The following is a 23,412-nucleotide window of genomic DNA, read 5'->3' on the forward strand; positions in this document are numbered from 1 at the left end:
TTATTTCCTGTCTAGTGTCACCCAAATGAGGATGAGGTTCCCTTCTGAGTCTGGTTTCTTCCCACCATCACCTCAGTCTTGTCATTATGGATAGATGTTAGAGATAAATAGTAACTTCATTTTAAACTTTAAAATTTTTAACCTTTGTCGATGCTTCTGTAAAGCTGCTTTGAGAGAATGTCCGATGTTAAAAGCTCTATACAGCCCTCAGCATTTTGAAGCTGAATCATATCCTTCATCAGGGTTCAGGGTTGATGTTTGTTAAACGTGAATTAAACGAATATTGAGACTGTTTCTTCTGCATTCTGCATTGAGACTGTTTCTTCTGCACTTTCTCCCATTCAGAAACCATGGCCAGTAATAATAACTAAATAATTGAGAGTTCCACCCTTACCTCCTTTCCTCTGAGAATGTTTGCCATTAGATTTTACAGCATGGCTCTGGGAATTCAGACACAAGATTACAATAACCAGCAAAAAGGTCTAACAGTTTATAGCTGATGCCAAAATTATCCTCATAGCTTCAAGAGTACACTAAAAAGCAGTGTGGCTCAAACGTTTAGGCTCTGATTTGTTGATCTGAGGATCAGGTTTCAAACCCCATCACTGCCAAGCTGCCACTGTTGGGCCCTTGAGCAAGGCCCCTAGCTGTCATTTTTCTATAGGTGCTGTATCATGACTGACCTTGTGCTCCATCCCAAACATCCAATGCTAGGATATGGGAAGAAATAATTCCACTGTGCTGTAATGTACAGTATATGTGACACATACTGTAAAGGCGTCTTCTAACGAAGACAGCTACAACTCTATAACTGACTACACTCAGGGTAAGAGGAAGCAGGAAATGAAAAATTAAACCTCATCATTAGATTATAAGAGCTTGTTTGCGTTTAATAGGAGCCAGCCATCATTTTTGTTTATGTGCACAGGGAAGGAGGTTAAATCCTCTCTAAAACGCATTTGAATGTGGCATGCAAACGTTGTATGGTTCCTATTTTACGCGCTCAGGTCACCCGGTCTCACTCGGTCTGCTGTAAACAGTACTGACGGAGTAAATCATCTGGACCGTTGACCTGAGAGAACATTTCCTGTTGAATCTCCTCCCTAGAGCAGAAACTGGAGTAAAAGCAGGCTGCAAATCTGGTTTATTACACTACAGAGAATGTGTGCTGTTATGAGCGTGTTTATACAAATGTAAACTATCAGACAAGACATCTTTAATGCCTGAAGTTTACTCTTTTAGTATTTTTATAGGACGATTTTCCTATACTTTATGAAACGATTCGGGTACGAATCCGGGTCTTAATGTAAAGCAGAGATACTGTTACTACTCAAAAGTGAAAGCGTGGAATTCTCTTCATAACACAGCATTTTGCCTATAATTATATATTATTATCTGTTCAGTCACAAATGTTTTTTTAAAGTTATCACATGGAGACGTACAGTACAAGATCCTGTGAACGAGCTGTTGCTATAGAAACAAAGGTCATTTAGAAGAAGCTCATTGATAAAAATAATGCAGTTCATCTGACCAATCAGATATGAGATTTCAGCCACACCGTAGAAAAAATAAAACCAGATGCAGTCAAAGTGAAAATTTAGCTTTTGGTCACAATTTTACCTTCAAACTTTAGGGAAAGTGATTCCAGTTCTGGCCACATTGGAACATTCCAGTGTTCAGCTACAGAGAAAAGGTTTTTCATGCATACACTGTGCAGGAAGTTAGGTCTGTTGTGTTTCAGTCACTTTGGTCCGAAAATTTAAAAAAAGTGAGTATTGAGTGTTAACAAATTTGTTGGGTCCTTTAATTCCATTATGTTTTCTTACTGACATAACAGAGATCACAGAAACTCGTTTCCCACTGAATTTCCCACTCGTAATTACGGGTTTGCAGGGATGTCTGTCTGTGCTCAACTCGTGATTATCCAGCATCACGTTAGTTCTGGCAGGCCACGTCGTCAAGCGTGCATCAGCTGTTAATCAGCCGTCCACGACGTGCACCAATATGGTTACAACATCCATATTACCCGACCATTTAAATTCCCATTCATCGAGCCGCTTTCTAGCACGTCGCTGCTGCTGCGATTTAAACTCCCTCCTCCAACCCCGACTCCACCATGCCGGAACCCGTGTTCGTTGTACCAGTTTACTAGTCATAAATCTCCACATATTTTTATAATTATTTAATTATCTATATATCTATCTATCTATTTATTTATTTATTTATTTATTTATTTATTATTTTCAAAAAACAAAACAAAAAAAAACCTCTATGCATGATTAATGGTTCTGTTATACGGGGGGGTCTTCTAAATTTTCTAGTTGCTGCTCTCCCCGCTCTGTCCCTGCATGCGCACGGACAGGCGCATGGATTTTTGCCCAGAACAAAACCATACCGCTAACACTAACTGTATGCATATCATCTAATAATTTCTCATTTGACAAAGTGGTCCTGACAGAAATGATCTTTCTGACATAACTTAAGCCCACTAAGTCAACATCAATAGATATTTATGGAATCTTTCATGATTTAGACTTTTGTTAAGCACATTGTTTTTCCCAACATAGTTGTTGAATGTGTTAGTTTTTGTGTTTTTATAGTTCTGAAGAAACAGGAATATAATGGGATCTGGCAGCAGGGTGCACTGTTACACCCACATGAGCACAACACACAGCACCTAAACGTTACATTCATGTGGAAACAATCAGTAAGTGAGGCGATGATGATGACGCCCAGTCACCAGGCTGTAAACCCTGCCCTGTGAATGGTGTGTAAAGGAGCTGCAGGGATATTAATACAGGGAGGGGTTCATTACAACATACATCGTCGGCTATGTCACGCATTCTTGGACGGTGCCATAATAATAATGTCCTGAACTGAGATTTTTGGGGGAAAATTCCAGGGTGATGCTGCATCAATGGAACACACACACGCAATCTTTGTCTGTCTTGGTAGACAATAAACTACATTCTAACTCCAGTTCCTACTTCGGGCAAGCGACAGGAAATGGCTTTTTAGGTCAACATGTCGACATATATCTCTCAATCCTTCATAAATCTGCAGCAAGTATGCACAAATGAGTTTATTAAAAAAAAAAAGAAAACATATCCAGAGACAATTTATATCTATGCAGACTTTTTTTTTTTACTGCACCATGTTTGGTCATTCTAAATACTTAATGAAAAAAAAATTTTCGAGGAAGTCCTCAAGCCATTTTGTTAAATTCCCACACTGGTAAGATTTCACTTAAGGTTCCTTAATCTAACATTATTTACAGCATGGCATTTCGGGGCCAAAATAAAATTAGAATTCTTAGTCAAACATTGAACAACAAGGTCAGTCACATGATCTGTTGCATCACTCGTTAGAGTTCCCTGGACTTCCATTAGCACCAATTATGTCCTATTTGCCTGTTCCCAGTTAGCACACATTATACAGTAATAACAAGTACTAATGCACTAATATCTTCTAGGCAGCAAAAAGAAGTGTCTAATTATAGCTTCAGATGCTCTAATGAACGATTTAGGAGAAGGAGTTTATTACTGTATGTATGTAGTACTCTACAGGGTTAAGTGGCCCAGCACTTGGACTTAGACCTCTGATTTTGTGAACAGTAACCCAGAGCTTTAACCACTGATTCCTCACTACCCAAGAATCATGTTCTCTCACCGCGACTCGACCCTGGGCGGTGGTGGTTAGAGTGCTGAATCTTAGCCACTAGACCACCAGGGAGGATGAAGCCTGGTGATTCATTAAGTACAAATCATTGTAGCCTAAGAGATCTGCCCAGTCCCAATGCAGCAGATTTTTAAAGGTGTTAACACTCATAGCGGGGGAACGGTGGCTTAGTGGTTAGCACGTTTGCCTCACACCTCCAGGGTTGGGGATTCGATTCCCACCTCTGCCTTGTGTGTGTGGAGTTTACATGTTCTCCCGGTGCCTCGGGGGTTTCCTCCGGGTGCTCCGGTTTCCTCCCCCGGTCCAAAGACATGCATGGTAGGTTGATTGGCATCTCTGGAAAATTGTCCGTAGTGTGTGAGTGTGTGAGTGAATTAGAGTGTGTGTGTGCCCTGTGATGGGTTGGCACTCCGTCCAGTGTGTATCCTGCCTCGATGCCCGATGACGCCTGAGATAGGCACAGGCTCCCCGTGACCCGAGAAGTTCGGATAAGCGGTAGAAAATGAATGAATGAATAACACTCTTAGCTAGCTTATTTTTTACTAGCTTATCAATGACAAGACCATGACTGCTCCTGACTGGTGTTGGGAAAACTGGTGTCATTTATGGCAAACAAGGTGCTGTTAAATCTGGTCTATCAGCGAAGGCCTGAGTGCTTCTCTCATCTTATTACATGCTATTGCAACTACAGAAATGGAAAGCTTTTCATTTTTAGTGTAAGAAGCCAGTCCTAAACTCAAAAGTGCTTTAGATCTGTTTTTTTTTTTTTTAAAGTGTTTTAAATACCTCTCAGCCAAATACAGCTGACATTTCCTAGGGGGGATTTTGTAAAATGTTACTTTTGGTCAAGACAGCTGACAGGCCTGAACTCAACAGCATTTATATAGAGATTAAATATCTGCTCTCATGCTGCTAGCTCTGCTAGCTTAGCGCTGATAGGCACTGAAGAACTCTAATCTCATATGACAGAAGCAGTATTTACTGACTTAGCTAATAAGCCTCACAATATGGATGTCACTGATGACACAAAAAGTTGCTAATAAGGCTGAAGATCTGAAGGAAGATTTATTTTCTTCAGAAGTGGATGCAGACCTAAGCTCAAATCAGGTCCCTTTAACTGGATGTACTGTAAGAGGGGGGAAAACACAAATAAATGGCCCATAAGTGTGACATCTACGACTGCAGAAGTATAAATATATTTTGATACTAGAACAAAGTTTACAAACAGTGTTGGTTTATCAATGTGGCAGCACCCACAGAAATCTCTGGTTAGCATTCAGTGCTAAATGTAAATCTGGTGTGATTCTAGTCACAGTGAGCATTTTCCTTCCAATTCATTTACACATCTGAGGGAAATGTGGACCTTTTTGACTTTTTCTACTCATTTACACAATCACTACGCCTTTAGATTATCTGTATGAAAGACTTGACAAGTAGTGCTAGCTTGCTAAGCGTCTGCATGCCCTTGCTGCATCCCAATTTGTTTATAATCCTAAATTATACTTGCGATTACAATCAGTGTGTCCCGAATGGTAGTAGGTTAAAACGAGGGTCCCAAAGGTACACAGTGGTCTACTATCTGAATTAGATTTGGGAAAGCAGGGCTATCGAGTGTCATGCATTGAGAGTGACAGTCACTCATTTGGGTCTTTTCTCATGCTCTCAAACCACACATCGTATTTCTCATGCAGAAAAACCTTTTGGCTATTTATCATATATTTAATAAGCCGCAGCGCCCAAAATGTATCTGTCCACACCGCTGTCTCTACGGAACCGGGCAGGAATCAAGCGCGTCTCCCCTGAAGTTCTTAGACAAGCCTGACACTTATCAGCCAATTAAAAAAGAGGCTACACAATAGCCAATCAGAAAATAGCAATATCTGGGTAAGAGTTAACGCAACAACCAATGAAAAAAAAAGCACACACACAAACACAAATTAATAACTAACCCTAACTCTACTTTGTATTTGGTTAAATTGTGGTCAGTGATCCTTACCAAACACAACAACACCCTCATTATAGTGTTTTTAATTTTATGTTTATTTTGTTTATTTGTTTGTTTGTTTGTTTGTTTGTTTGTTTGTTTGTTTGCTTGTTTATGGGGGGGTCACTGGGGGGCTAGATATGTCACTCTTGCCTGTCTTCAAAACTTCTGGAAAAGTGTTTTGGGAAAATCCATGCACACCGTTTCTAATATAATCCAAAACTCTTAGCGTGATGAAGGATGAGTTTTGTGATGGTTTGCTTCAACGAATTCATGGCAGAATTTGGCAGAAATGTACAAAGGGAATGAGAAAGGGAAATTACAGGATATAGATTGAATGATATAAGGAATAATGAATGGGAAAGGCGATACAATGAGGACTTCACGTTACTAAGCAACAACGCTCTCTTCCGTTACGTGTTAGTGTTAGCATTTTTGCTACACACTCAAACCTGCATAGCATGTAGGTGAAGACTTTGAAAATGTTCCTCTCACCGAATGATTGAGTGATATGCTAATGAGCTAGATTTACGTTTATATTGAAGAATTTTACGTAATTTTACGTTTCTTATAAAGTCTTTGTGTGCCTTCATTTGAACTGAGTCTCTTCATGTACTGTTTGGCATTATGCCTTTCATTCTCAGCCTGGAACTGGCTGGTTCATTCACCTCAGCTTTTCCCTGTGTGTGTGTGTGTGTGTGTGTGTGTGTGTGTGTGTGTGTGTGTGTGTGTGTGTGTGTGTGTGTGTGTGTGTGTGTGTGTGTGTGTGTGTGTGTGTGTGTGTCGCAGGTTAACCGCCAGCCCTGTTTGAACAATGAGACATATCAAGAGCGCTTGGAGAGATTAGAGGGGGACAAAGAGTCTCTGGTTCTACAGGTAAGTCGCTCCTCCCCACTCAACACGGGATCTTCACCTTCACACAATAGAGTCTGTCAGGCTGACGGCTGAGATGTTATCCAACTTTCAGAAGGCCAATACACTTTATAAAAGATATATTTTAGATGTCATTTGCCAGTGCGATTGCTCAGAGAATGCTAGCACGTATTCTTTTAGTCACAAAATGAAACAACATTGAAATGAGGCTCACAAAAAGATCCTCATAAACATCAGAAGTCTTCAGAGGACTGGACAAATTAATGGAGCTATTAAATGAGCCCTAATTACGTCATTAAACGTCATTTCACGTCAATTCTATGAGTCTTTACTTACCGATGTATTCAAATAAGTGAAGATAATAGTGAGCTCTTGGCTGTTTAAACAAAAGAATATAGACAAAGGCTTTGCTTTTATAGGTAAATAATAAATCAGTACTGTGGTATCTGTCTCCGTGGGCTGTTTATCTGTTTATAGTTACTGTATGTTTAATGTCATGGAACATTTGTGAAAGCGGATATAAAGAAGTGTTTCTTCACTTTCCCTCAAAGTTAATCAGATGAAAAACTGCAGCTTGTTACCAAGAAAGTACACAACCTTTCAATCCTTTACTGTAATGACGGAAGGTCTTGTTGTTGTCGTTGTTGTTGTTGTTGTTGTTATTGTTGTTGCTGCTGCGAGTACATGCGACTTGGAACAGTGATTTGGAAAAAGTGTGTCTGAAGGTTATTTTAGATGCTCAGAAACATCCTAGAGTCACTTACAGTATACCTGCACGTGTACGTAAGCCATCTAAGCCGAAGTATCTGATCTAGTTTAATCAAAATATCAGAATTTAGCAAAAATACAAAAGTATTTAGTTTCTAGTGTCTGTTTACTACAAACTAAACAGCTTGGCTTAGTTAATAGTCGTTTTTTTTATTTACCGGATGGAGATTAGCTCTTGACCGTGTTTTAATTCTCTGGCAAGTTTAACTAGACACAATCTTTTGTTTGACCTCACAAAGACCTTTCAGTCATTGTGGTGGACATAAAAGTGGTAGGTGTGTGTGGGTGTGGGTGCTTGTGTGTGTGTGTGTGTGTGTGTGTGTGTGTGTGTGTGTGTGTGTGTGTGTGTGTGTGTGTGTGTGGGTGTGGGTGCTTGTGTGTGTGTGTGTGTGTGTGTGTGTGTGTGTGTGTGTGTGTGTGTGTGTGTGTGTGTGTGTGTGTGTGTGTGTGTGTGTGTGTGTGTGTGTGTGTGTGTCTAACAGATATTGCGCTTCTTTACACACACACACACACACACACACACACACACACACACACACACACACACACACACACACACACACACAGTGCATGCAGTCACGCTTCTGCCACATTCCTCAAGCTTCTCCAGGATCCCTTTTTTGATTGGTGGAAAGTTTTGCGCTACGAACCACCTCAAAACCCTATTGGCTCCCACCTCTTTTTCACTTCCTCCTTTCACCTGTCTGGCAGCAGGTGGGCCGGCTTTTTGGCAAGACGAAACAACAAACTGAACGAACTCAGCACTTCTATACAGCCATTGGAAAGTTGACGTCGGTTTAACATGAGATTGCTAACGCACTTTCGTTTCTGCTTTCAAGTTTGCTCCAGTGGTCTGTTAAAGTGTAAGAACATAGCGTGAAACCACGAGGGAAAGAATTTCGGGTTAAACAAACATGACTTGTGTTGCAAGAGAAGAGTTCTGGGAATGACAGAGAAAAGAGAAAAGAGAGGCTGAATGAGTGTTCAACAGTGTGTGAAACCAGGTGAGTTTCTGTCTAAGTGTGAAAATAGCCGAGCCATGATTTGCTAAGTGAGCACTGTGTGTGTGTGTGTGTGTGTGTGTGTGTGTGTGTGTGTGTGTGTGTGTGTGTGTGTGTGTGTGTGTGTGTGTGTGTGTGTGTGTGTGTGTGTGTGTGTGTGTGGGTGTGTGAGTGTGTGAGTGTATGAGTGTATGAGTTAGATGTGTGTGTGAGTGTGTGTGTGTGAGTGTGTGTGAGTGTGTGTGAGTGTGTGTGAGTGTGTGTGAGTGTGTGTGTGTGTGTGTGTGTGTGTGTGTGTGTGTGGAAAGGGTATTGTTTGGGTGGAGTAGAGTGTGTGGATTAGGTGTGAGTAGGCCTCTATGGTGTGTAGGAGTGAAACCTCTGTACAAATTGCATTCATATGTGAAAAATTATTTAGCTTATAATAAATACAGTATTTGATAAATAAATTTTTTTAATGACGATTATTTACAACAACATTAAAGACACATTTAACCAATTTGAACCAAGATGCTGTTATGGAAAAATAATAAACGTCAGAGTGGTGAGAGATGAGATGTGAACTGAGAATCAGTGCCACCTCGAAAGTTCCTGCTAAAGCGGTTTGTTCCTTCCATGACACCACAGTAACCCGAGAGTGATTATGGTTTTTATTATTAATAATTAATGTTAGATTTATCGATTGATTTACAGTTTTGTAGTTTAATGATATTATAGTAACAGTAATAGTATAGTAATGTAGATATAGTGATAGTATAGTGATGGTATAGCATAGCAACAGTTTAGTGTGATGTTACAGTATAGTATAGCTCAGTGGTTAAAGCGTTGGACTACTGATTGGAAGGTCATGGGTTCGAACCCCAGGTCCACCAAGCTGCCACTGCTGGGCCCCTTAGCAAGGCCCTTAACCCTCAATTGCTCAGTTGTATAAATTTAAATAAAAAATGTAAGTCAGTCTGGATAAGGGTGCCTGCTTAATGCCGTAAATGTAGTATAGTTTAGTATTGTAGCAGTATAGTGTGAATTTTTTAAATATAGATTTAATTTTTCTTTGAATATTTTATCCCAACTGAGAAATCCGACCGTGTTGATATACGTGATTCGGTTCCCAGGTTAACATGTGTGTGTTAATGTATGTGTATAGGTGAGTGTTCTGACGGAGCAGGTGGAGGCTCAGGGAGAGAAGATCAGAGATCTGGAAGCTTCTCTGGAGGAACATCACCACAAACTTATCTCCACCGAGGAAATGCTCCAGCAGGTAGGAGCACGCTAAGAGCTTGTCTCGAATTCCTTCTCTCAGACAGATCTGTTCATCTGTGCACATAAAGCCGTATTACGACCTTCTCTTTATTCCAAATGTAAACGATCAGCTACTGTAGGACAGGTTTGGTGTGTGACATCATCACCACACACATTTACCTCGGAAGACAGGATGGTGGTTCCTTAATGGTGGCATTAAAAACCATGTCCTGAGGACCAAACTATCTCTGATTTTAGCTCTCTGACACAATAGATAGTGTGTCTGATTATGTGGATATCAGACCATCAAACCCATATGAGGTTCTTCTAGTGTTACAGTTTCCTTTCAGTGGATCTCATAAGTCCAAACCCTGTTCCAGCATGTCATTGCACCTATTCACAAAGCACTGAGCTCCATGAAGACAGGGTGGAGTAGAAGATCTCGAGTGTCATGCACAGAGCCCTGTCCCTGACTCAACACCATTGGGATGAACTGGAACTGGAATCTCATCAACATCCTGAACATCTGAGTCTGATCTCACTAATGCTCTTGTAGCTGAATGAAATCCCCACAAATCCCAACAGACATGCTCCAACAAGCAGTGGAAAGCTTTAGCAGATACTAACGGGAAATGGAGAAGAAATCTGGGTTACATTTGTTCAACAAGCACATATGATGTGTGATGATCTGGTGTCCACAAACATCTGGCCCTGTAGTGTCTCTATATAAGATGTCACTCTCTTCATCACGTCATTAATACTTAAATTTCTTAGTGAACTCAAGATTGACAAAATATTTAATGATTAATGTTTACAGCTCTGTGCTGGCAGGTAAATACTGAAATGTTTACAGTAGTTACACAATCTTCCATGTTTTTTGTGTACTGGATTTAAGCAAGTGATGCGACCGGTTGATCTATTGATACTGTAGCATGACCTTTAACTAACCTTTAACTTTTCATTAAGTTTTGTGCTTTATATCACATCAAGGTCTCATCAAGTGCTCTGAGTAATATTCAACTTAGTTTGTGACGTTTTTACTTCCGAATACCAAACACTCCCTTTATTCGCTCCGAAATAACCACAAAAGAAAAAACTACGGCTCTATTTTTACTTTCTCTTAAAAGGAAACTTTATTCACAGATTGACAGTTTTGTTTAATTTTTTTTGTTTAATTTAAAATTAAAAACAAATTTAATTTTGAATTAAAAAAATTTGAATTAAACAATTTTTTTTGTTTAATTCAAATAAAATTAAAATGATGTACTGAGTTAATATCAAAATATTAGAATTATCCAATCTGTATACACACACACACACACACACATACACACATACACACACACAATGAGAATCAGATATGGATGGAATGTCAGGAATCAATGGAGAAGTGCAGGAGAGACAGATACAGAGAGATGGACAGATAAATAGTGCGTCCTTCTGGCTTCCTCTGCTTGCCTGGACAAGTTTGAGTCCTCCAGTGTTCCTCTTCCACCTGAGAGTCAATTCAGTTCATGTACTTTAGATATAAACGTATGTCGATTAGATCGACTGGATTTCAGTACAAATGTCTATAAAATGATAGAAGCACCAGAGAGCCACTTACTGTAGACTCATCATCTGGTCAAGTGGTCTCTGGCCACGTTCCTTCCAAATACTGTAATGAAGGTGATAAATTATATCATAAAATATATCGTAAATAACATCACAGTGAGCTTTTCTGGGAGTTTTATTGTCAGTAATGTTATAAAGCTCATGGCCTTGAATTTTACAAATCCAAAGAAAGACTAGTGTTTTTACGAAGTGCACAAAAAAAAGGAGCTTAGCTCAGGAACACGAACGTAACTAGTTCGATAACAGTAAAGTACTCAGTACCTCTACTGGAAGTTTTGTAACTCCACTGCATAATTTTCGACACAAGCGAATAAGGATTTTATCTTTAACTGAAGGTCACAAAGGTTTAAAGGTCACTGCACCTTTAAACATTACACACTGCTACTTTAAAGATCGCAGACATTACATTTAATCATTATAGACTGCACCTTTAAATATTACACAATGCTTCTTTACTGTAAATATCACAGACATCACATTTAATTATTATACACTGCACCTTTAAAAAGTACAGACTGCACCATTGATCATTACACACTGCATCTTTAAGCATTGCAGACTACACCTTTAATCATTACACACTGTACCTTTAAACATTACCGTAACCGACACTGAGCTGTGTTCGGTTTCCTACATTGTAGTTACTCTGTGCCGATTATGAGGAATTTGTATAATTGTCTCTTAAGCAACGAGTCATAAATCTGTTGGACCAAGCCCTGCGTTTAAGGCTTATCATGTGGGTTGGAACGTCTGTGTGTGTTTATACAGCCACTGGACGTGTTCTGCTCGAGCCGATAAGCCCGGTCACGATTCACCTCCTGATAAGCTCAAAGCTGTTTCTGTTGTTGCCCTTTGAAGCGCCAGCCGTTTCCGATCGCAGACGTGTGTCATAATGAATCCCTTGTGCTCTGTGCTAGTCCTCTGTAATGATGCTCATGTTTAGATTAGATGGTGGATTTAGACTCGGTGGAATTTGATCTGTGGTTGTAGACAGTTTTGCCGCTAAAGATATTATTGAGGTTTTTTAATAGTTAAAATTTTCTATCTAGAGGAAACCCCCGAGGCACAGGGAGAATATGCAAACTCCGCACACACAAGGCGGAGACGGGAATCGAACCCCCAACCCTGGAGGTGTGAGGCATCTCTGGAAAATTGTCCGTAGTGTGTGATTGCGTGAGTGAACGAGAGTGTGTGTGTGCCCTGCGATGGGTTGGCACTCCGTCCAGGGTGTATCCTGCCTTGATGCCCGATGACGCCTGTGATAGGCACAGGCTCCCCGTGACCCGAGGTAGCTCGGATAAAAGCGGTAGAAAATGAATGAATGAATGAATGATTGAATGAGTGAATGAATGAATGAATTTTCTATCTAACCGTTTAACTTACCTAATGTTCTTTACCGGAGTACAGAGTGGGTGTTTACAATATGTGTATACAGTATACATTGGGTCAAGGCTTGATATTTGATATTTTTGATTTATTCCTCCTTACTAAGTGCTTTATTCTGTTAAGGGATTAGTGGCTCTGAACACTGGGTATGAGACAGTCCATTTCAGGCCATTTAGATTATCCGGTCCATTTACCAGCATGTTTTTCTGAGGTGGGAAAAAAACGAGGAACCCAGCAGAAGCCCTCAGGGACCGGGTGAAATAAGGGAAACGTCACACAGACAGTGTATCAAGCTCAGGATTGAACCTGAAACACTTTTTTGGGTTGTTTTTCTTCTCCCAACCTTTTAAATTCAAGTTATTTACTGTAGTTTGAAACACTACATGCATAACAGTATAAAACACTGAAAATATAAACATTATATCCTGTAGCTTTAAAACTTTACAGACAGCATCTTTAAACATTACAGACAGCACCTTTAAACATTACAGACTAAACTTTAAATAAAACAGACCGTACTTTTAAACATCAGAGAATTCAAATTCAAGTTTATTTGTATAGCGCTTTTAACAATCGACGTCGTCTCAAAGCAGATTTACAGAACAAAAAACATAAAACAAAAGATTAATATAAAGATTAATTAAAGTAATACAAAAATTCAAGAATAATATTAGATATATTTAAATGTATTTGTATTTATCCCCAATGAGCAAGTCTGAGGTGACTTCAATGTCTGAGCCTCGAACACTATCAGGAAGACTATTCCAAAGTTCGGGAGCTAAATAAGAAAACGCTCTACTGCCTTTAGTAGATTTAGATATCCTGGGAACTACCAGAAGTCCTGAGTTTTGTGATCTCAGAGGGCATGAAGGATTGCAGGTAAGTAGCAGCAGTTTGTAATTAATTCTATACTTAAAGGCAGGGTCTCCGATTTTTGAGGAATGCTTCAGAAAACTGAGTCAAGCCAAAAAAATAAACAAAAAAACAAAACTAACGTGTAGCCAATGAGCAGAAAGGGGAAGAAAGACTTACGATAAGGACAAGAAGTAGGACGTGTTAATATAGGATCAGCTTTCCAGCGCTGGAGAGAACTGAAGGAGCAGGAAGTTGGCCACATATTCACAGGTTGGAGTTTCCCGAGTCAATAACTCCTGAGCTAAACGCTGTTACTACACAAATAACACCTCTTTTCTATCGTAGTAAAGTAGAGAGGCAGCTACACCCGCGTTTTGCTAGTGATAGCGTTTAGCAGTTGTGAGTGTAGAGCTTTAGGTCAGACTGGGTCACGAGATGCTGTCACGGGTTGAACATCAACTATTTTGTTTCTGATACTTTCACCTACACTACTGAACTGTGATGGAATAGTGTGTTCAGATCTCTGGTTTTTGGTAATCTAGCCACTGTGCTAAATAAGAACCTGGGATAGTTTTGGATATTTTCTATGAGTTTGCTCAGGTGTTCAGCCCTAGCAGTTTACAGAGCTTGTCTATAGCTGGACATACTGTCTTTATACGCAATTCTAAAAACCTCTAATTAATTTTTCTCCACTTTTCTCTTGAGGGTGTGAATATGACTATTATACCATGGTGCAGGTGTTTTGTCTCTAAACTTCTTTTATCGGATGGGGCAACAGTGTCTAATGTGCTAGTGAATATAGCGCCTATGCTGTTAGTCATTACATATAGATCGTTTGCGTTTAAGTATATAGTAAGACGTTGAGACAGATCAGGCAGGTTATTTGTGAATCTGTCTTTAGTGGACGGAATAATAGTTCTAAAGAGTCGATAAAGTGGTGGGACACAGTTAGTCTATTCTACAGGTAACGTGTACAGTATGAGATAATGGTCTGTGATGTCCTTACTTTGAGGTATTATATCATATATAATTAATATATTATATAATATATAAGTGACATGATGATAGACTAAAACTTAAAATGTTATGCACTTTAGCTTTAATCATTGCATACTGCACCTTTATGCATTACAGACTGCACCATTAAACAGTACAGACTGCAATTTTTATCACTGCAGACTGCACCTTTAAACAGTATTGACTGCACCTTTAATTATTATATGCTGAATTTTTAAACAGTACTGAATGCACCTTTAATTATTACACACTGCACCTTTAATCATCACATACTGCACCAATAATTATCACACACTGCACCTTTAAACAGTACTGACTGCATCTTTATAAGTTACACACTGCACCATTAATCATTACACTCAACACCTGTAATCGGTACACAGGGCACCTTTAAACACCAGAGACAACACTTTCAAACATTACAGACTGCCGGTTTAAGTTGAAGTTCAGGTTTCTTTTGAGTAACTTAACAAGCAGAAAGCATAAGTGACTTTTCTTCGGAACTGGAATCAGCAGTTTTCTCATGTGACTCACTTGACTCAAATGATCTTTATACAGTGTGATCTTTATCCCTGTATTACTGTGTGTGTGTGTGTGTGTGTGTGTGTGTGTGTGTGTGTGTGTGTGTGTGTGTGAGAGAGAGAGAGAGAGAGAGAGAGAGAGAGAGAGAGAGAGAGAGAGAGACAGAGAGAGAGAGAGAGAGAGAGAGAGAGAGAAAGAAAGCACACAATCACCCAGATCCTAATCCACCCAGTGTCTCGGGTCAAACTCACTAATCAGACTCTGTTTTAGTGTCAAAGTAAATAAATAAATAAAAAGCTCCTACATCAGCTCTCTCGTTCTTCTCTGAGGAGAGACATGGGACATTAAGTCTGTTCACAGCTGAGACTTCGCTCTGGAGTCCTGGGGATCTGCTGAAATTAGCTGTTAGACGGAGGAATGCAGAGAAACACACATTAGGGGGGTACAGGGGAAGTAAAAATAGCGTCGGTTCCGTGTGTATATTTAGCGGCGCTTGGCAGGGGCCCAGGATTTGATCTTGGGAAACTTGCTTGTAGAGCAGCAGAAAGTCACGTTGTGTTCATGTGTGTGTAGATATCATGTGTGTTTGTGTCCACATGTGTTTATGTGTGTGTGTGTGTGTGTGTGTGTGTGTGTGTGTGTGTAGGAGCTACTGAACCGTACCTCGTTGGAGACTCAGAAGCTGGATTTGATGGATGAGGTTTCGTATCTGAAGCTGAAGCTGGTCAGTATGGAGGAGAATCACAACCATACGGATAAAGACGACAAGCAGCACAAAGCCGAGGTACTGTCAGATCTGTCCATCACTCCATCTCTCTGTGATCGTCTATCACTCCATTTCTCTCCTTCTCTCTCGCCGCTCTATCTTAGCTCTATTCTTCTGTACAGGTGTATTATTTTATCTTTCTACTTATATCGGTTTATTTTTCTGCCCCTCTCTTTATATCGCTCTGTCTGTTTCTATTCTTCTTTTATCTATCTATCTATCTATCTATCTATCTATCTATCTATCTATCTATCTATCTATCTATCTATCTATCTATCTATCAGTCATTATCGGTCTACCGTCACTCTGTCATCTACATTTTATCCCCTCATCTTTCTATCAGTTTATCAGTTTAGTTGATTGATTTTCTTGTAAACTTTTTATATCACTCTATCGTGTTATCCTTGTCTTACTCTATCGCTTTGTCAATTTATCACTCTATCACTTTATCCTTGTACTATTCTCTCACTCTATCCTTTTATTTTTTTACCCGCTATATCACTTTAGCAGTTTATCCATCTATCACTCTATAAATTGAATATTTTCTTCCTCTCTATCTTCTTTGTCTCTCTATCACTATATTAGCTTTTCACTCTACATTATAATTTCATCTTTTTATTCTTCCTTAACTCTGTCCTTCTTTCCATCCACTGCTCTGTCACTTTACACCTAAGCTACGCTGTCACATTATCAGTTCATCGGTCTTCCACTCACTTTCCGTTCTATCACTCCGACCCTCCTTCACACTATCAATGTATCCATGATCACTTTCGGGTTTATCCATGGACTTCTCCATCACTCTGTTTATCCCAGTTCTATTCTATCACTTTATCATCTACCGCTCATTTCCTCTCTATCACTAGTTTTTTCAGTTTATCCTCCTCATTTGGATGACTGTGGCTTTTGAGTGTGTTGGTGGTTTTCTGTATGGTTTGAATCTCTCTCTCTCTCTCTCTCTCTCTCTCTCTCTCTCTCTGTCTCTCTCTCTGTCTCTCTCTCTGTTATCTCTGTCTATCTTTCTCGCTCTCACTCTCTCTCTCTCTCTCTCTCTCTCTCTGTTATCTCTGTCTCTTTCTCTCTCTCTCTCTCTCTCTCTCTCTCTCTCTCTCACACACACTCTCTGTTATCTCTCTCTCTCTCTTTCTCTTTCTCTATCTCACTCACCCTCTCTCTGTTATCTCTCTCTCTCTCTCTCTCTCACACTCTCTTTTTTCTCACTCACCCTCTCTCTGTTATTTCTTTCTCTCTCTCTCTCTCTCTCTCTCTCTCTCTCTCTCTCTCTCTCTTTCTCTCTCTCTCTCCCTCTCTCTCTCTCTCTCTCTCTCTCTCTCACACTCTCTTTTTTCTCACTCACCCTCTCTCTGTTATTTCTTTCTCTCTCTCTCTCTCTCTCTCTCTCTCTCTCTCTCTCTCTCTCTCTCTCTCTCTCTCTCTTTCTCTCTCTCTCTCCCTCTCTCTCTCTCTCTCTCTCTCTCTCTCTCTCTGTCCATTTAAGGCATGTCTGGTATGTCTCATCACCAGCTGTGTTTATTTGCTTGCCTTTTGTAAGCAAAATTCACCCAGAATTCTACACGTTCTGTTCGTGGGTTTAAGGACGACTCAGAGACTTTGTGGTTATAGCGCAGACTGAAAATATAAATTCACCACACGCCTGCGTTCGCACGTCAATCACGTGAGCAGTTGTATCCTGTAGCCTTGATCGCATTGAGGAATGTGATCCAGGGTTCAGTCACTAATTGAAATGTGACCTGTCTGAAGTGACAGCTTAGGCTTGGAGCGTTGGGATTCGAGGATTCCACATTCCTCTGCTGAGTAGAGCTGAGACACGGATCAAAAGTGCTCCATAAACAGACACCTGTCTCACACTCAGCTGTCCCGTAAACCTGCGGCGTCTTGTGCTTGGTGCTGAGCTCCGGTCTGTAGACCACCTACTAAACCAGGAAAAATACACTTGCTAAATACATGCTAAAGCTTACAGCTGAATAAACCTGTACTCCTGTGACATAATCGTCGCTCCTGTTACAGCTCTGGTTAACGTTAAACTTTTCCTGATGTAACAGGACGTCTGATGCTGTTTCCTGTCCACTTCACAAGCAGGTCATTTCAGTTCCATTTATTCATTCTCTACCGCTTATCCGAACTACTCGGGTCACGTGGAGCCTGTGCCTATCTCAGGCGTCATCGGGCATCGAGGCAGGATACACCCTGGACGGAGTGCCAACCCATCGCAGGGCACACACACACACTCTTATTCACACACACACTCACACACTATGGACAATTTTCCAGAGATGCCAATCAACCTACCATGCATGTCTTTGGACCGGGGGAGGAAACCGGAGTACCCGGAGGAAACCCCCGAGGCACGGGGAGAACATGCAAACTCCACACACACGAGGCGGAGGCGGGAATCGAACCCCTAACCCTTAAGGTGTGAGGCGAACGTGCTAACCACTAAGCCACCGTGCAACCGATTTCAGTTCCAGCTTATCAAAATCGAATCCGATTCCATATTTAAATATAAAAATAAATCTTAATAACGAGTGAGAATGCCAACATAGCATAGCTCCTGATTTTAAACAGAAATGTTGTCATTTTTTTTATTTTAATTGGGTAGAAATTTAGGTTAATAAATAGTTACAAAATCATAAAATAAATAACTCTCTTAAATAAATTCCAGTTAATTCCAGTTCAAATCGCTTACTTTTAAATACTTTCAGTGACATATGGGATTAATGCGCTACCTCGACTCTATTAATTAATTAAGCGATATATTGTAACATATCATTAATCATTTAAAACTCATACTCAAAACAACATTCAGGGATTTGCTCGAAGTTTTAACGATTCTTTTTTTTATAGAAAAAAACCTCAAAAGAAATAATTGTTTCTGAATTTTGTTAATGCCGTGAAGCTCACAGGCTTCACGACTACTTCACTCTGTAAACGAGTCTAAAGCTAAATCATGGCAAGATTCCAGCGGAAATGAAACGGCTACAATTTCCTTTTTGCTCTTTGCGTGTCTCACGTTTCTCCTCTTGATGAGCTAGGATAATATCGTTTAGGTGTCGACCTAAAAACTCGCGTAGCCGAGAAGAGACTGAAACGTCTCCAAGCTAAAGTTCTCGACTTCTCTTGGAGTAATCGCTAAGCTATTACTGTACTGTCTGATCTAAACACCGCAGCGTTGGCGCCGGGGTAAGCGAGCCCTCCTCGCATCTGTTGCATCAACAAACACTTTCCCTTGGAGTGACAGCTGCATACACTCGCTTCAGCACCACAGAATGACAGAAATCCTCCTGGAACATGCCTCAGACACACACTTTCCTCGCACGCTTCTGAGTGCGGCGGCTAATAATAGGCATGGAACGTGGGCCTTATCATCAGCTTCGACGTCACCCAGTCATATCGTATGAGACGTCCTCCGTCTGGGAGGCCTATACGTGCCTCCTGTCCACGGATCGCTCCGGATGCACGGTATCTTAAACGCTAAGCGTGAGCGTAGTTTGCGCTGAGCTTAAATATTTCAGCGTCTATTTAGCTGCACGGTCAGACTGTAAATGTAGCTGCTGGAAGTCGAACGCCAGCTGGCTGACTTCATTAACTCGACACAAATCAGTTCATCTAATATCTCTCATGGCAGCTACACCTGTGGCATTATCAGTAAAAAAAGAACAGTTTACATTATAAAAATTTTTTTATATTTCTTTAAAAAAATAAACATCTGGGGGGGGGGTGTTTGGTTACTCTGTATGTGATCGTTTTATTTTTCTGTATGTTGCTACTGGATGCTTGAATTTCCTCCTGGATCAATAAAGTACATATCTATCTATCTATCTATCTATCTATCTATCTGTCTGTCTGTCTGTCTGTCTGTCTGTCTGTCTGTCTATCTATCTATCTATCTATCTATCTATCTATCTATCTATATTGTTCAATATAAATTGATGGATCATTTGATATAAATACGGCCCAGACAGGACCATGGTATTAAAATCTCTCTGTCTATCTATCCATCCATTTGTCCATCCATCCCTCTATCCATCCATCCCTCTATCCATCCATCTGTGTATCCATCTATCTGTCAGTCTGTCTGTCTGTCGAATAATAACAAAACCCTATTTTTTTTTTTAAGAAAGTCATTTTCTCCTTCTTCCCAAACTGGACCAATTTTTTTTGTAATGTGTATTTTTTTTTTTATGATGTCTTTTCATAACGGTAGTATTCTTTTCTGTTCTTTTCTTTTCTTTTTTTTTGTCCTATTCTATTTCTAGCCTTCATCCTTTTTTTTCTCATTTGTTTCCATATCCCTTTTTCACATTTTCTTCCATTTGGCTTGTTTTTGTGTGTATCAGTGTGTGGTTAATGTGATCAGCGAGCTGCAGGCGCAGATGCGCAAATTCCAGCAGGAGATCACTACACGCATCCAGGAGCAGCGGGCTCTCGAGGGCCACCCGGAGAACACGGTTCTCGATGTCCACGACGCGCGTTACGTTCTCGATCGCGGTCCGGACGCTGACCTTTGCTCGTCAGATTCGGAGGACTTCGGAGGCCACGCTTCTGGAGGAGACAACGTAGGCGGGCTTTTTGTTGTGCCGTGACGCTCACTGCACGTCCCTCCTTACCGTCACAGACTCATTTCCATTTCCACTCTAACATTAACAAGCTCTTCTCCTCGCAGCATCAAGGCCACAGATGGGGAAGCCTTACGGTTACTGGTGTCCGCTGTGCGCTCTCAGAGAAGAGCGATTTGGTTTAAGGAATCTGGTGTTCCTGCATGATTAGACCTCTCACTAATCCAGGGGGTGTCGAGAGTTTTATTTTCTCGCTCTGTAGTGGGTTTTGTTGACGGTTAGCGCTTCTCCTGTGCTACATCGCACTCTCAATAAAAATGATAAAACTGATTAAACGGGTAATTATGCTAAGGAACGCCGGTAGAACTTAATACTCCGGGGTCCCAGCTCCAGTTCCGTGACCCAAGGATATTGTATATTTTTCTAATATGTCTGATTTAACTGTTCATCTAACTTCAAGCTCTTTGCTTCCAGCAGATACCGGGGCTTTTTTTTTTTTTTTTTTTTTTTGTTGAAATCATTTTCTAAATCATTGCTAAATTCATTTTAATGATGATGTTCTCACCTACGGTTTAGTCCCTTTTTACTGAGAGTGTTCCCTTTGAGTTGCTGTCTTATTAGGTGCATTGTATTGGACATGTATCGGGTCGTGTACCTAAGGATACCCGATTCGACGCTGGTGTATAAATTCCAGCAGTTTAAATCTGCACCCCGTCGTAATAGACGAAGGACGTAAAAAATACGTAAACTCGGACACGCCAACATCTAATCACAAATGCTTCCCGATCAGAACGGACGGATGATCTGCGGTCGCTTTGTGTGAAGATGATGTGTCTGAGGAAACAAATGTAACTACAGTACACACACCTAGGGTGTACCTAATAAACTGGCAACTCATTATACAATAATAGATAATAATTATATGTAGTGTGTTTATGGTGGAGGAGCCTGAGCCATAACTACAGATGTGGGCTGCTTTACAGATGTGGGCTGGTTTCACCTTGTTTCAGGATTTTTATTAACAGCACGGTGTGTGGTGTGGGCTCGGGCTCGGGTTCGGTTCGGGTTCCTTTGGATCGGGTTCATTGTAGTTGTTTACCATGTTTATTAATCCATTTGTATTGTTTTAGCAGAAATATTGTATGTTGGGGTGAAATCTGAAGTTCTTTTAGACGTTTAAGGTGGCGGCACGACTGTGACGATCGAGGCACCGATTCAGATCATGACACGAGACATTTAACGTGGTTTAATATCATTAAAGATGTCGGTTATCCTGTGCAGAAATGTTTATCGATTGTGTGTGTGTGTGTGTGTGTGTGTGTGTGTGTGTGTGTGTGTGTGTGTGTGTGTGTGTGTGTGTGTGTGTGTGTGTGTTAGCAGGTTTTGGAGCACGAGCTGCGTGCTTTGAAGGCCAAAGTGGACGATTTGGAGAAGGAGAAATCTCAGTACGAGAGAAAGCTGAAAGCCACAAAGGTGTGTGTTTAAAATCAAGTCTTTGGCTTGGACACTTTAACATTGTCCCATTTCTCCTTCCTGCTTTCACTGAAGTCAGAAGTGCACTGGGTTTATCAGCTGGTTTCTACACCTCAGTATCATTTCCTTTACTCTGTATGCTCTCTCTCTCTCTCTCTCTCTCTCTCTCTCTCTCTCTCTCTCTCTCTCTCTCGCTCTCTCTCTCACACACACACACACTCACACTTTCTCTCTCTCTCTCTCTCTCTCTCTCTCTCTCTCTCGCTCTCTCTCTCGCTCTCTCTCTCTCACACACACACACACACATACACACTCACACTATCTCTCTCTCTCTCTCTCTCACACACACACACACACACAAACACACGCACACTGTCTCTAGCCACAGAGAGAGAGAGATGAGAGAGAGACAAAGGCGAGAGAGAGAGAGCGAGAGGAGAGAGAGAGAGCAAAAAACACGGAGAGAGCGCGAGAAGAGAGACAAAAACAAAAACAAACAAAAACAAAAAAACAAACACAGGTGAGAGATCGAGAGACACACACATATAATAGATAAGATCGAGAGCGATAGTCGAGAGTCGAGAAACAGTGTATATATAGATAGGATGATATATACACACACTTTATAGATATGCTATCACAAAAACATTATTTCTATCTCTATCTATATAGATATATGATATATCTCTAACACAAAAACACACTTGCTCCTCTCTCTCTCATCATACTCTCTATACTCAATCACACACACACACAACACACACACAACACCACACACACAATTCTCTCTCTCATTCTCTCCAAAACACACACACACACACACACACACACACACACACACACTTTCTCTCTCTCTCTCTCTCTCTCTCTTTCTCTCTCTCTCTCTCTGTGGCTGAAGTGGAAGTGTAAATGAGCTAGAATTTTCCCTCCAGCCTAAATGTAGATGGTCAGCAATAGAGTGAAAATAGTGCACTGTATAAATAAGGATTATTTATTTTTACACACACACCCTTACCCAGACTGACTTTTTATACAATTGAGGGTTAAGGGCCTCACTCAGGGGCCCAGCAGTGGCAGCTCACACCCTTCATTCTGATTGGTAGTCGACCACATCCCAGATTAACTGATGCCGCCAGGTCGGAGCTCAGGTGTGACTCGTACGTATTCGAATTAAGGAAATTGGAGCTTCTTTTTTCAGTGAGTTCTGGGATTAAACTGTAGCTGATAAACATTTCCATGTTTTTCTCTCGTAAACATCAATAAAATTTAATAGAATACTTTATTTTTGTCACAAAGACATTCCAACACAATCAAATACTTTTTTCGCATATCCCAACTTCATGACACAGCACCACTGGAGCAGAGAGGGTTAAGGGCCTCAATCAAGGGCCAAACAGTGGCTGATCTCTTTATTACAACTGTGGTCTCTTACTCATTCTCTCTCCGTCTTTTTCTCTCCCTGTCTAGCTCTCTATCTCTTATTCTCTTCATGTGTGTTACCAGTCGCTCATGACCAAGCTCTCGAGCCTGAAGCTCACAGTCGAGCACACTCAGGTTGAGAAGCAGCGCTGGGAGGAGCGTTGTCGGGCCGCTCAGGTGCTTACCGTATTAATAAATGTGGCGAGGGGACGAACAGAGGAAGTAACAATAAAAAAAGGAAAA

The 23,412-nt window shown here is 40.7% G+C and overlaps 1 protein-coding gene across 13 annotated transcripts in view; it reads left to right on the plus strand.

The window, feature by feature from the left end:
* The window catches only part of ppfibp2b (PPFIA binding protein 2b), a 79,675-nt gene that overhangs the window by 34,977 nt on the left and 21,286 nt on the right, over positions 1-23,412 (plus strand). For 7 of the 13 annotated variants that reach the window (XM_047802348.1, XM_047802351.1, XM_047802354.1 and 4 more), the window contains 5 exons: positions 6,452-6,538; positions 9,449-9,562; positions 15,584-15,721; positions 20,059-20,277; positions 21,655-21,750. In XM_047802348.1, coding sequence (XP_047658304.1) covers positions 6,452-6,538; positions 9,449-9,562; positions 15,584-15,721; positions 20,059-20,277; positions 21,655-21,750 — 654 coding nt within the window. Of the gene's footprint in view, positions 1-6,451; positions 6,539-7,873; positions 8,308-9,448; positions 9,563-15,583; positions 15,722-20,058; positions 20,278-21,654; positions 21,751-23,412 lie in introns of those variants that run through there. The other 6 variants (XM_047802350.1, XM_047802355.1, XM_047802358.1 and 3 more) reach the window with 4 other exon arrangements.

This window comes from Tachysurus fulvidraco, chromosome 17, assembly GCF_022655615.1.
Source record: "Tachysurus fulvidraco isolate hzauxx_2018 chromosome 17, HZAU_PFXX_2.0, whole genome shotgun sequence".
Lineage (NCBI taxonomy): Eukaryota > Metazoa > Chordata > Actinopteri > Siluriformes > Bagridae > Tachysurus > Tachysurus fulvidraco.